Source organism: Sapajus apella, unplaced genomic scaffold (assembly GCF_009761245.1).
Source record: "Sapajus apella isolate SASKATOON/1434 unplaced genomic scaffold, GSC_monkey_1.0 scaffold151, whole genome shotgun sequence".
Classification (NCBI taxonomy): Eukaryota; Metazoa; Chordata; class Mammalia; order Primates; family Cebidae; genus Sapajus; species Sapajus apella.
Window position 1 is genome coordinate 104961 of NW_022437091.1, and position 14603 is coordinate 119563.

Below are 14603 nucleotides of genomic sequence, written 5' to 3' on the forward strand. Positions count from 1 at the left end.
TTCATTATGTAATATAGGTGTAGTTTCATTATAAAAAAAACTCCAGGAAACATTCATGCCTGTTATTGCTCCAGGATATCATTTAGATTTATTCGGTGATTTATAGGGTTTATTGGTTTGGGATTGAATTTTTTTTTTTTTTTTTGGTATGAAGTCACAGAGGAATTTTATTGTTTGTTATAAAATCATTGATTAATGCAGGACTTGAACTTTAGTGTGCTTGTGTGTGTGTATTTCAGTCTATCAAATAACAACTCTCTCCAAAAAAAGACCTTTACTGATTTTCAAGTATCTGAATCAGATGGTAAAATAGATGGAGGGATGGAATGTGTTTGTTTCACCCTTTTTGTTGAATAGGTTGCTTGGTAAAGACTTTTGCTCTATGTATTGTTTCAGATGCTTTTATCTTTCACTTAACCACAAAGTATCTTTGTAATGCAAATGACTATTTTCAGAAAGCGATTAAAATGGCAATAGATTAATTATAAATAAAGTGTGAATATTAATAAGTTTAACTGTTTAATCTCTATCAGAAATTCCCCAAAGAGATTTTTATCTTAAGTATTCTCTGAAGTAACAATTCATATGCTAACATTCAAGAATTATTAGTAGTAATAATAATAATACTGGATATCTCTGACTCTTTGAGGTCTGTGGAAAATGTTAAATTTGTCCTTTGCCCACCAAGAATGAAGAAATATCAGACTTTTATTGCCTGAGTTTCAGGAGGACACTTCGATATATTTGAAAACGGATGGGAAAACTAAATCTTATTTCTGCGGTTAGAATATAGAGAAAAGATAGAAAGCATTGAGATTAAAATTGTGCAAAAAATATTAATTTTGAACTACAGTAATTTTCTTTGTCAATACAGACATATAAACCAGTGTGCTTCTACTTAGGCAAATTATATATTCATGAAATGTTTTATGAAAATCGATTTTTTTTTTTTTTTTGAGATGGAGTTTCGCTCTTATTACCCAGGCTGGAGTGCAATGGCGCAATCTCGGCTCACCGCAACCTCCGCCTCCTGGGTTCACGCAATTCTCCTGCCTCAGCCTCCTGAGTAGCTGGGATTACAGGCATGTGCCACCATGCCCAGCTAATTTTTTGTAGTTTTAGTAGAGACGGGGTTTCACCATGTTGACCAGGATGGTCTCGATCTCTTGACCTCGTGATCCACCCGCCTCGGCCTCCCAAAGTGCTGGGATTACAGGCGTGAGCCACCGCGCCCGGCCAGAAAATCGATTTTTTATATTTCAAATCAGATAGAACTGTACCACTGGGGCAATTATTTGAAGGACTTCCATGATGCATACTTATGTATAGTGAAAAGTTTCTCCCTAATTTATCTACTTTGTCAGTCTGATTTTCCCTCTTTTGTTGTGCATAAGTTTGATTTCATTTCTCCCAGGCTCCCTGTTGAAAGAAAGCTCTTTTTACCCTTCTAGGTTCTGGGTGCCTGTCTGGGAGGAGGCAGGAAACTGAAGTGTGTTATAGCTGGTGGGTTTGAGGACAGGTTATCTTTCCAGGCAGACTTGTAAAGAATGATGGTTTTAACTTGGGGTTTGGTGTTCAGAGGCTTCAGAAGAAGATAGCTTAGACTTCCAGAAGGTAGATTTTTGGAGGAACATTGTGTTTACAGAAGGATTGGTTTTCTTGGCAAGAGAGGCAAACAGTCTTGGACCAGCTTAGAGGAGACAAAGGCTGAGCATGGTGGCTAATGCCTGTAATCCCAGCACTTTGGGAGGTTGAGGCAGCAGAATTGCTTGAGCCCAGGAGTTTTGAGACCAGCCTGGGTAACATATTGGGACCCTGTCAATTCAGAAAATTTTAAAAATTAGCCAGGTATAGTGGTGGACGCCTGCAGTCCTAGTTACTCAGGAGGATCACTGGAACCTGGAAGGTCAAGGCTGCAGTGAGCCATGATGGTGCCATTGTACTCCTTCCTGGGTGGCGGGTTGAGACCTTGTCCCACTCCCCCTGCAAAAAAAGACGAACGTAGAGGCCACATTTGTGGATCCTCCTATCCCCCTCCCTTATCTTCTAGCTTTGTGTCATTTTATTTCAGGTCTGTTCCTCATTTTTAGCTTTTGAAACTTAGGATATTTAAGATAAAAAAAGTTAAATGCAATTTTAGTATATCTATCCTGGCTAATTAGATAAGCAAAATATTCTAAAATTTCCCCAGTTTTAGACTGTACTGGATATTCTCCAATTGGATAGGTCAGAATTTAAAAAATCAAAGCACATGAAAATGACAAAACGTTAAAGTCCAATATAGAAAGCATCTGAAAATAAGAGCCCAGTGACATCAGAGAATAAACAATATATTTTTGCAAAGCAATTAGTCTGGAAACTCTAGGAAGAGACTCTGGGAATGGGATAAAAGAGTGGCATTGAGAAGGTAAGGACAGGGAGGGGCAAGAACACTTTCAAGGGACCTCAGTGGCATTATGGGATCACAGGATAAGCTGCTTTCTATGCCTGTACCCTGGCCAAAATCAAGCTTGTTTGATGTGAGCACATTTCTTGCAATGTATTTCCATTTAGAGAGGTGCTGAGAAGGGCAAGCCTCTATCCAGCAATTTGAAAATTTAGATTTCTACAAGTGACCTTTGGGATCTGGACTACTACTCAACAGTCACGAAATCCTGAAGATGAGGAGTGAAGGCTGGTCCAGCATTGCATTGGATATATTAGGATCAAAGGACTCCTGTTTACCTTTGTGACAAGACCCAACCCACATCTGCTTTCAAAAAGAAGTTTCACCTTCTGTCATCCTTCATTCAGAGTTAGACATCCTGGTAGAGCTAGGGCAGAGTAGAGGAAATGGATAGAATTTGTGGTGGCCTAGACATATTTTATTGAATTAACAAGAGCACATTCTTTCCTATTACCAAAGGTTAAACAAAAACGAGCTTGCTTAAGAAAAAGTACTTAGTACCCTCTTCATTGGAGAAGGAAAAGATTATGAATCCAGCCTTTCTTTGTGTTTGCACAATCACTGAAGCATGTTCTTCATGATCCCTATGACTGTATCACTGCCCAACTCTGCCCTTTATCACCACCCTAATAAAATGAGAACATGGAAAGAAAATAGTGTTGTGAGGTTTTTTTGAGTCATTTTCTCAACACAAAAAGAAATTCCCAAGTTTGAAAAGAAGGAACTTAATTCTAGCAGTTTGGGCAAGAGTTGCGGAAAAAAATGAAGAAAAGAGATGGATTAAATAACACTTGGACAAAATAACAGAAAGTTTTAAAGTTCCAAAATTAATCTGCAGCCTATTTTGAACAGAACGGGTATCAGGGCTGCTTTTTCCATTAGTTTAGACTCACATGTACAGAGCTGCACAATTGTGGAGGAGGCTGGCTGTCCTTGAGTGCAGCGGTCCAGCGGGTAGAGAAATGGTCTTCAGCGATTCAGTCTAGCCTACTATAAAAGGCTCCCACATCTGTTTTGGAAAGGCTTTAGCATTTTTTTTCTTTAGGAGTTTGGCCGGACAAATAGCTGTTCAGAACCTGCGAGAGCACCTGGCTTTTGGGGCTCTTAGACGTGTGCGACTTCTGTATATATTCAGTCATATTTTATATCAGTTTCCATCAGCTGTTGCTTTTTACGGATTAAAAGGAAAAAAGACACTGCCAAGAGAGTTGAAGAAAAATTCTAACCTCGAGGGAAACCCTGCTCTGAAGTATTTCCCTAATAAGGTCGTTCCTCCACAAATCCTCATTATTTTGTTTTGAGAGAGAGCTGGAAATGTTTCTAGTAGGATCCCTGGAAAGGGAACGGGGGTGGGGGGAACCTCATTTGTATGTTATTTGGATGACTTCTTATTTCTTAGAGGTGTTATGAAATGTCAACTGATCCCTTTCCCTCCCTAAATATTCTTCAGGATTCCACCATCATCTTCAGGTTTCTGTTCAGGCATCACCTAATCAGTGAGGTTTCTGTTGACCCTCTCCTTCCCCTTCCCTATTTTATTTTTCTCTCAGCACTTGGCACCATCTGACACACTGTATTTACTTGTTTGTTTACTGTTTGTCTCCCTTCACTAGAATATGGGCTTTGCTTAGCTTAAAATCCCCAGCACTGCTGGCATAGTACCTGGCATGTAATACATTCTCAATATGTACTTCTGAATATATTAATAGTCAAAAGTGCCACACATATTAAATACTGTGAGCAGAAAAAAAAGCTATGGTTTCAAATACAAATCTAACATTTAAAATTACCTGGAGTAGATCTGACATCAAATTGGTCCTCTATTGACCTGCATATACTGGGGCAAGTAGCTTCAGAAATCCATTTATTCATTTTACAAATTTAATGTTGGGCCGGGCACAATGACTTATGCCTGTAATCCCAACAATTGGGGAAGCTGAGGCAGGTGGATCACTTGAGGCCAGGAGTTCAAGACCAGCCTGTACAACATAGCAAGACCCCATCTCAACAATAATACAAAAAATTAGCTGAGTGCCTGTAGGCCTAGCTATCTGAGAGGCCGAGGCAGAAAGATCGCTTGAGTCCAGAAGGTTGAAGTTTTAGTGAGCCATGATCCCGCTACTGCACTCCAGCATGGGCAACTGAGAGAAACCCTTTCTCTCTCTCTCTCTCTCAAAAAAATTAATGTTAATCTAAATAACATTGGGAAATTGACTATAAATGAAGATATGAAGCCTGGAGTGTGATAAAACCTTCAAAAGTTTCAAGAACTTCCCCTGTAAAATGATGGAGCTGGACAAAGTCTGGATGATTTTTTTTTTTTTTGAGGTGGAGTTTCACTCATGTTACCCAGGCTGGAGTGCAATGGCACGATCTCGGCTCACCGCAACCTCCGCCTCCTGGGTTCAGGCAATTCTCCTGCCTCAGCCTCCTGAGTAGCTGCGATTACAGGCACGCACCACCATGCCCAGCTAATGTTTTGTATTTTTTAGTAGAGACGGGGTTTCACCATGTTGACCAGGATGGTCTCGATCTCTTGACCTCGTGATCCACCCGCCTCGGCCTCCCAAAGTGCTGGGATTACAGGCTTGAGCCACCGCGCCCGGCCCTGGATGATTTTTAAGTTTCTTTTTAATTCTAAAGTAAGAAAATGTTAGGGGGGTGTGTGTGTGTGTGTGCGTGTGCGCGTGTGTGTGCATGTGCCCGTGTGTGTGTGCATGTGCGCGCGCGCGTGCGTGCGTGCGTGTGTGTGAGGTTGCACTGCTACATTTCACCACAAGATGACAGTATCATCTTTATTGAAACAAAGTTCAATTGCTGTGTGGAGTAAATAGAAATAAATCCAGAGAGTTCATGAGGGTTACAAATTACTTTGGTAAAGATATATGTGAGACATTCATTAGTTTGGGAAAATTATGTATCAGAAAGAGTTAACTTCCTTTTGTAACACATGGGAAATAGTTTGAAACATAGGTTTCTTCCTCCCTCCCTCTTTTCCTTTCTGTTTTACACCTAGTCTTCCTCCTTCCTTTTTTGTTTCTTCTTTTTCTTTCTTCCACATTCTCAGTTTATTAAGTAACAAATTTCAAGTCAAACAAAGCAGAGATATACCAGAAAAAGTTAACATTTCCACTATTTTCTTTTTTTTTTTTTTGATCTCGGCTAACCGCAACCTCCGCCTCCTGGGTTCAGGCAATTCTCCTGCCTCAGCCTCCTGAGTAGCTGGGATTACGGGCACGCACCACCATGCCCAGCTAATTTTTTGTATTTTTAGTAGAGACGGGGTTTCACCATGTTGACCAGGATGGTCTCGATCTCTTGACCTCGTGATCCACCCGCCTCGGCCTCCCAAAGTGCTGGGATTACAGGCTTGAGCCACCGCGCCTGGCCCACTATTTTCTTTTAATTTCAATCCTCTGAAGAGACTAATTTTTTTTTTTTTTTTTTAGACGGAGTTTTGCTCTTGTCACCCAGGCTGGAGTGCAATGGTGTGATCTTGGCTCATTGCAACTTCTGCCACCCAGGCTCAAGTGATTCTCCTGGCTCAGCCTCCCGAGTAGCTGGGATTACAGGCATGCACCACCACAGCCAGCTAATTTTGTATTTTTGATAGAGATGGGGTTTTACCATGTTGGTCAGGCTGGTCTCGAACTCTTGACCTCAGGTGATCCACCCACCTTGGCTTCCCAAAGTGCTGGGATTACAAGTGTGAGCCACCATGCCTGGCAGTAACTAATGTTAATAGCTTCTTTTTTCTCATTTCTTCCTGTATATTCATACATATACATACACATGCAGACATATGTGTTTCTTTTGAGCTTTAATATCTGATCATCTGTTGGTAGATAAATTTAGATGGTTGAAAACTCTGTCTCTTTCTTATTGTCACAAGCAGCACCACCACCACCATTATCACCACCAACACACACACACACACACACACACACACAAACATACACACACACGTCCCACCTCTAATTACACCCTTGTTTCCATTTTTCCTTGTCTTGAGAAGAGAAACACTTATGATGGGAAATTGAATACTTTAACTTACGTTATTTCTATTTGCCTTCTCTGTTCTTTATACATTATCCTTTTTCAATCTTCACCAGAATCACTTGGATAAAAACCTGTGAATTTCTCGGTAGGAAATGTTCATGTGAAGACACTTCTGTAGTAGCAGAACCTATAGTGCTCCTGTAGAAGGAAATTGAAAGTCATCCCTTCACGAAAGGGGCCCTCCCCTTGAGATGCTACTGGGTTTTACATCCAGACTGAGCTTCCTTCCCTCACCCACATGAAGTGCCTACCTTCTGCAGACTCAGTGGCTCAGGAACTGGGGATGCAGTGCCAGGCTCGTGGTATCCTGCAGCAGATGTGGGGAGTTTTCCTTCTTTATGTTTCCATGAAGATGGGAGGTAAGTCTCATTCTAATAGCAAATGCTGCTGGGAATTTTCAAAACAATTTTCTTTCAGCTAAATGATTGCCACTTTTGACATTTGTAACAAGAGTCTTTCTTGATAGATATTTTCTTTATGTGGTGCTAATTGTTATTGGATATCAAATAATATCTATTGCTGCTGCTACTGTGATGTCATTTCTTTCTAAGAAACTCCCCTAATGGCAGTTCTTTTGTGACCACATGGAGGCAACATTTAAAATAATGATGGGGTTTCCAGGAGCGCCACCCTAATAACAGTCATGTGTCTCATCATAGGCACTGCAGGACAAAACATTGGCCAGCCCACGGAGGTGGCAGCTATGGAAGGAGCCATTGTCCAGATCAAATGCACATATCAGACAACTGGGTTCAACGGGCTGTCCTGGTACCAGCAACGTGATGGCAAAGCACCCACATTTCTTTCTTACAATGTTCTGGATGGTTTGGAGGAGAAAGGTCATTTTTCTTCATTCCTTAATCGCTCTAAAGGGTATAGTTACCTCCTTGTGAAGGAGCTCCAGATGAAAGACTCTGGCTCTTACCTCTGTGCTGTGAGGGACACGGTGACTATGAGGCCTCTTTAGCTGCACCAAAATTGAAGAGGCAATCAGAGCAGTGAGAAGTTATATTTCCTGAGTGTATGCCTGCTGTAAGTTAAGACTGGGGACTTTGGAACCAGACTGCCTGGACTTGAGTTTGCTACTTTCTAGTTGGATGGTCTTCAGCCAGTCACTATATTTTTGTTTATTTCCTTATCTATAAAGTGAGAATAATAAGAGTATCTACCTCACAAGGCTGTTGTGAGTTATGATTCTCTATTTATATTAGCTATGTCTATATCTAGAGCTATATCTAGTGTTACTGAGAGCAGTAGTGGCACACAGTAAGCTCTATTCAAGTTTACTTATTTCAATTCTAGTCTTGAATTTTCACTAAGTTTTGTGTGTTAGGGCCTCTGGGACTGGAACTCAGTATTTCTCTCCCCTTGTTTTGTAAAAGGTGAAATCCTGACCACTATTTGTATCTTGTGGATCTAAAGCTGTAAGATGGGGTTTGTCATTGGGGTGGATTGCTGCCCTGGAGGGATCACTGCGGTGATACTCATTTTCTTCAAGGAGACTCTGAACTTTGGAAATCCAAATTCAAATGCTTCAGAGTGAGATATTAAGTATTCTGGTTAATTATGTAAGGCTATCTTCATCATGTGCATCCTCGATAAGTAAATATAATCTTAACATATTTTGGAGGTTTATAACTCAGGTTAGAAGTGAAGTTTAGGGGCTTTAGACTTGAGGAGGATGAACATAATCAGGGGAGCCAATAGAAGATGGCAAAGAAGAGTGAAGATAGCAATTTGGTGGCAAATCTGGGTGAAGCAGGAGAGCCAGTAGTGGATTTCTTTCTTTTTTTTTTTTTCTTTTGAGACCGAGTTTTGCTGTTGTTACCCAGGCTGGAGTGCAATGGTACGATCTCGGCTCACCGCAACCTCTGCCTCCTGGGTTTGGGCAATTCTCCTGCCTCAGCCTCCCGAGTAGCTGGGATTACAGGCACGTGCCACCGTGTCCAGCTAATTTTTTGTATTTTTAGTAGAGACGGGGTCTCACCATGTTGACCAGGATGGTCTCGATCTCTTGACCTCGTGATCCACCCACCTCGGCCTCCCAAAGTGCTGGGATTACAGGCATGAGCCACCCCGCCTGGCCCCAGTAGTGGATTTCTATGGCAAGAGGTAGTCAATAGGCATTAATCACAATACAGATCTACAGTAAATGTTAAGATTTTCCTTTCTTGCTTTATAATTTCCTTATGTTCTCTTCCAATTTTTAAATGAAATCCGTTAAATGCTACAGCCTGCTGTCAGCTAGGTCTAGAGAGTACACGATTGTTGTGTGGCTGCCTCCACATGAGAAAAAGTCGACCTGAGAGCAGAAGCTCAGATTGCAGGTTATTGGGACATCGAAAGTGAGGGCTGCTCCAAGTTAACATAGGTTTATGATCAGTCATATGTTACATATATATATATATATATATATTTTTTTTTTTTTTAAATCAAGGATTAAACAAAATTCTCTTCAGGTGAGGTAGGAGTGCTTTTTCATTCTAAGTTATAAAATGAACATTTGAGATGGAATTTGAACAGACATAGTCATGTTTGAAAGCAATCTTGACAATATGAATCCAGGCCTCTAAAACGTTCATGTTCCTTCTGTCTGATGATTCATTTTTTTTTGAATTCTCATTTAAATAAATATAGGCTAGAAATCAGGTTTTGTTTTTTTCCAGTTTACAAGGAAACCAAAGAAACCATAGAAATGAGATTTCAGGGCTTTGGACTTGGTGAGTATGAATTGTTCATATAGTGGCATTATTAATCAGGGAAAACAATATTATGCAAATGATATTATGAATGCTATGATCAATGGAATATTTTAAAGTTGTCTTAGTTTCTATTGCTGCACAACAAATCACCACAATACTGATATATTAGTTTATGGTTCTGTAGGTCATAAGTCCAAGCAAGTTCATCTGAGTTCTATGCTTAAGTCATAACAACAGTAAAGTCAAGTCATTGGCTGGGTGAGTACTCAAGTGGAGTTCAGAGTCCTCTTCCAAGTTAATTCATTAGATTTATTAAAATTTTAAATAAATTTTTTAAAATTTAGAGACAAGGTGTTTCTTTGCTGCCCAGGCTAGAGGGAAGTGACACGATCAAAGGTCACTGTGGGGTCAAACTCCTGGGCTCAGGCAATTTTCTCACCTCAATCTACCAAGTAGCTAGGGCTATAGGCACACACCACCATACCTGACTAATTAATTTTTTTTTTTTTTGTAGAGACAGGGTTCTGCTATGTTGCCCAGGCTGGTTTTGAACTCTTGAGCTCAAGCAATCCTCTGACCTCAGCTCCCTGAGTTGGGATTACAGGTGATTTATTTATTTATTTATTTCTGAGAGATGGAGTCTTGCTCTGTTGCCGAGGCTGGAGTGCAGTGGTACGATCTTGGCTCACTGCAACCTCTGCTTCCTGGGTTCAAGCAATTCTCGTGCCTCAGCCTCCCGAGTAGCTGGGATCACAGGTGCCTGCCATCATGCCTGGCTAATTTTTCTATTTTTAGTAGAGATGAGGTTTCATCTTGTTGACCAGACTGGTCTCAAACTCCTGACCTCAAGTGAGCCACTAGCCTTGGCCTTCCACAGTGCTGGGATAACTGGTGTGAGCCACCATGCCCAGCCAGTTCTTATTATCATCAGAATTCTAGTCCATGCATGATGGACTAGAAGATGTGGGACTGAAGTTCCCATATTCTTAATGTTTTTGGGCTGGGGGCATTTCTGAGCTCCTTAAGGCAATCTGCATTCCTTCTTATGTGATTCCCACCATCCTCAAACCAGCAGTCGTATGTCAAGTTCTTCTCATGCTTGGAATCTTTCTGGCTTCATCTTCCAGACAAAGTTCATGTGTTTTTAAGGTCTCATGTCATCAGGCACATAGATATCTCCCTTTAAAATGGTCAACTGTTGGCTGAGCACAGTGATTCACACCTGTAATCCTAGCTGTTTGGGAGGCAGAGTTGGGTGGATCACTTGAGGTCAGGAGTTCAAAACCAGCCTGACCAACATAGTGAAACACTGTCTGTACTAAAAATGCAAAAAAAATTTAGCCAGACACGGTGATGGGTGCCTATAATCCCAGCCACTAGGGAGGCTGAGGCAGGAGAATTGCTTGAACCCTGGAGGCTGAGGTTGCAGTAAACCGAGATTGTGCCACTGCACTCCAGCCTGGGCAAGGGAGCAAGACTCTGTCTCAAAAAATAAAATTTCTTTTTCTTTCTTTTTCTTTAATAGAGATGGGGTGTCACCGTATGACCAGGCTGGTCTTGAACTCCTGACCTCAGGTGATCCGCCCATCTCAGCCTCCCAAAGTGCTGGGATTACAGGCGTGAGCCACCACACCCGCCCCCCCCCTTTTTTTTTTTTAACCTTTATTGGATTTAGACTATTGAATAATTAAGGCAGAGTGAAGGAGAAAAAAGGGCTACTTCTTTAACATTTTAGTATCCAGATAGTATAGTAGAAACTGTTCCTAGGGACAATGTATATGCCATTAATCACATTGAATAAAGCAGGTGAATTATTCATTTTAATTTTCTTTTTGTTGGAGAAGCTTGCATATCTCCCTTTGGCCTTTCCAGTGTGGTTTGAAATGAGTCCATGTTGGTTTAGTTGAGGAAGCAACAGTGAGAAAGTCACTATCAGGTAGATGAGAAGCAGGTTGTGGACTTGCTGTCCCACCCAAGCAACTGCAGTGAGATAAATGATCATGGCCATGAAACGCATTTCAGGCTTTTCTTCCTTCGGTGTAAAGATATGTTTCCACCAGTCCATAGCTCTGCATCGAGTTTTTAGTAGATTGGTGCAAATTTCATGGAATCTTTGCTGTTGATCACTGGTGCACTTATTGGAGTCAAAAATGTTAGATGCTAGAATGGGAGCAAGGTATTCAGCCAAGCACCAAAACATAACAAAAGAGGAAATAGCAGACAGAATAGATAGATCTAGATAGTAGATAATTAAAACACCAAAGAAACCAGGTCCAAGATGGCAAGTGAAACCCATAATAGGTTTTCAAGTTGTTTCCCATAATAGGACCTTATCTACTATCAATATCACTTTTTCCCATTCTTGCAGCTATTCTCTAAACCTGCAGTCTCTGCAGCCTGCAAATTGTGATTACCTCCCTCTGTCATCATCCCTGAGGTGCTGTCTCAGCAAGCTCCAACCTCTGTCCAACTCAACCTTCCTCCTAAGACCCACAGGGCGACTCCAGCCACTTCTGCTGTATTCTGTGGGTCACACAGACTCACCCTTATACAGTGTATAAGGGGACTGCCCAGTGGCATGAATACAAGAGATGTTGGAGATCATTGAGGTCACCTTGTTGACTGGCTACCAGTCAGTGCTGATAGTTGAAAGTTGGGCCAGTGTGCTAACACATGAAAAATGTTAATAGGCTACGCAGGGGAGGGTATTGATAGTGTTGGTCAGCTCTTCCACTGCTTTGATACACTCTTACCCAACCTTATATTTGCTTTGTCCTGTCATTTATTCCTCAGTGTGGTGGCTGATTACAGTTTCTTAAAAAAAAAAAAAAAAAAAAAAAAAACCTAAAACAGAAGAGTTAGTCAGATAAGCATAGTCATTGTGCTGCAGTTGGTCCCAAGACCATTATTGTTATCTATTGTCTCCCTCTTCTGTCACTCATTCTAGGCTCCCTCATGCAGCATTTCTGGTGGTCTCAGTTTCTTGCTCTTTGGTGACTCAGACCTTCATCCCTGAAGGGCCTAAGTCCCTGGTTACTGTACCTTTTTCAGACCTTGGTTGATGCAATTACCTCTTCAGTGCTATCACCAAGCACGGAAACAACAAGACATGTTCCAATAAATCTCTGAGTTCCATTCATACTTCTCTCTATCCCCATTACATAGTAGCAACTCTATATCCTCATGATTATAGTCAATTACATCCACCCTATAGTTTTGACAAATTTGGAGAGTTTTCAGGCATTATTTCTTTGAATAGTTTTTCATTCCCACGGCTTTTCTCTTATTCAAAAACTCCAATGATATGAATTTAGATTTCTTGTTATTATCCTATAGGTCTCTGAAACTACTAATTTTTTTTTCAGTTTTTTTTTTCACTATTTTTCAAACGGGGTAAATTCTATTGATCTGTTTTAAGTTTACAGGTTCTGTTCTTCTGGTATCTCCCTTTTATATTGAATCTATCCAGAGAGCTTTTAAATTTCAGTTACTGTAGTTTTCAGTTCTCTGGACTCACTGCTGCCTCAAATTCCTGGGCTTAAGAGATCTTCCTGCCTCGGCCTCCTGAGTAGCCGGAACTACAGGCACTCACCAACACCTGCTAATTTTTAATTTTTTTTGTAGAGATGAGATCTTACCATGTTTGCCCAGGCTGATCTCAAACTCCTGGGCTCAAGTGATCTTCCTACCTCAGCCTCCCAAAGTAATGAGATTATAGGCGTGAGCCACTACACCCAGCCTCACTGAAGCATTTTTGTGAGAGTTGTTTTAAAGTCCTTTTCCAATAATTTGAGCATCTGATTCATCTTGGTGTTGATATCAGTTGATTGTCTTTTCTCATTAATGTTCTGATTTCCTAATTCTTGGAAGGAAAAGTAATTTTTGAATGTAGCCTGGACATTATTATTTTTTTTTTAAATTAGGAAACTCTGGATCCTGTTTAATCTTTTTTTTAGAAGGTAGTTTTCCTGTAGAGGTGTAGTGTAAAGTTTGGTGGATGTATATCTTCAGTTTCCTGCTGGGTGCCACTGGCACCACCCCAGCAAAAAGGGGGCCACTAAATCACGTTGCCTTATTGCCTCTGAATGGAGATGATCAGTTTCCTGCTGGGCCAGCTGGAAGCAGGGAAAGGAGAGGGCCAACTAGACTTACTTCTTGCCTGGTTGGCATGACAGGAGTGGAGGCTTAGCTCATCACTGGGCCTTGCTGACAATGGGGTGGAAACGGGAACTCCAATTAGCCTTGCTTTCCATTGCCTTGTTTAGTTACACGGCCACTGGGTGGGTGTGGAGGTTCAGCTCCTCACTGGGCATTGCTGATATTGGGGTGGGGGAAGCTGAGTGTTGACTGCCTCACCTCACAGCACCTCATTCTACCTCATTGTTGCCAGGTAAAGATGGAGGCTCAGCTCATTGTTGGACCCTGCTGACACTGTCTTGCTGGGAGATTGGAGCACCCCCTGCTTCTGCCATCTGGGGAATGAGAGACCAGCTCCCTGTTTGGCCTGTTGACATTACCAAGCAGGAAACCAGAGTCCATAGTTGGCTTCTATTGGGAAGGAAGGTGGGGTGGAAGATCGACTTCCCTGCTCACTGACTGAGGCCTGGGGGTGTGGTTTATTTGTTGGTGTTTAGCTGGAGCAGCAAGGGTACTGCCAGAAAGATTTTCTGTTGTTAGGCCACCACTTTTCTCCTTGTCCTTTGGCTAGAAGGAAAGGGCTTTCCCTGGAGCTTTTGTTATTTACGCCCATTGGTGGCTCTGGGTTGGAGGTTTATGCAACATCCTGTCCAGAATTTATTTTGATAAATGTTAGGGTGGTATATTATTTTTCCTTTTAAAAAATTCTAATGTAGTTATTGATATGGTTGGGTATAAATCAACCATTTTGTGATTTTTTTTTTTTTCTATTTTCTCCATTTGTTCTGTGTTCATTTTCTTTCCTTTTTGGTCTAGATTGAGTTTTTTTGTTTGTTTGTTTTTGGGTTTTATTTTAGTATTTTAATTTTATTTCATCTTCACTGTAATCTTATTAGTTACACTGCTTTATGTTAGCTGTTGCTCTAGCATTTAATTATATATTTTAATACAGTATAACTTCAAGTAATATTATATCATTTCCTATATGATATAAGAAACTTTCAAACTTCTGTTTTTCTCCTCCTGGGCTTTTTGTTATTACTTTAATATATTTTACTTATACATGTTATAAATTTCACAATATATTTTTGCTTTACATAGTCAAAATATTTAAAAAAGGGATTTAAAAACTTATTATAAAACAACTTGAACTTCTTTTCTTACTTCTAGAGATTACCCCTTACCAGACAATCTGTAAAGTGTGGAGAATATAGATATTTATATATTTGCTTTGAACATATCCCCAAGCAGTAAAAGAG

The 14603-nt window shown here is 40.8% G+C and overlaps 1 pseudogene and 1 gene segment (V, D, J or C); one reads left to right on the forward strand and one right to left on the reverse strand.

The window, feature by feature from the left end:
* Positions 1 to 6673: 6673 nt before the first annotated feature.
* Positions 6674 to 8276, forward strand: LOC116541445. The segment is given in 2 exon segments: positions 6674 to 6864; positions 7165 to 8276. Coding segments are annotated over 2 exon segments (429 nt in total).
* A 2751-nt stretch (positions 8277 to 11027) lies between these two features.
* LOC116541411 lies at positions 11028 to 11649 on the reverse strand (annotated as a pseudogene).
* Between the last annotated feature and the right edge of the window lie 2954 nt (positions 11650 to 14603).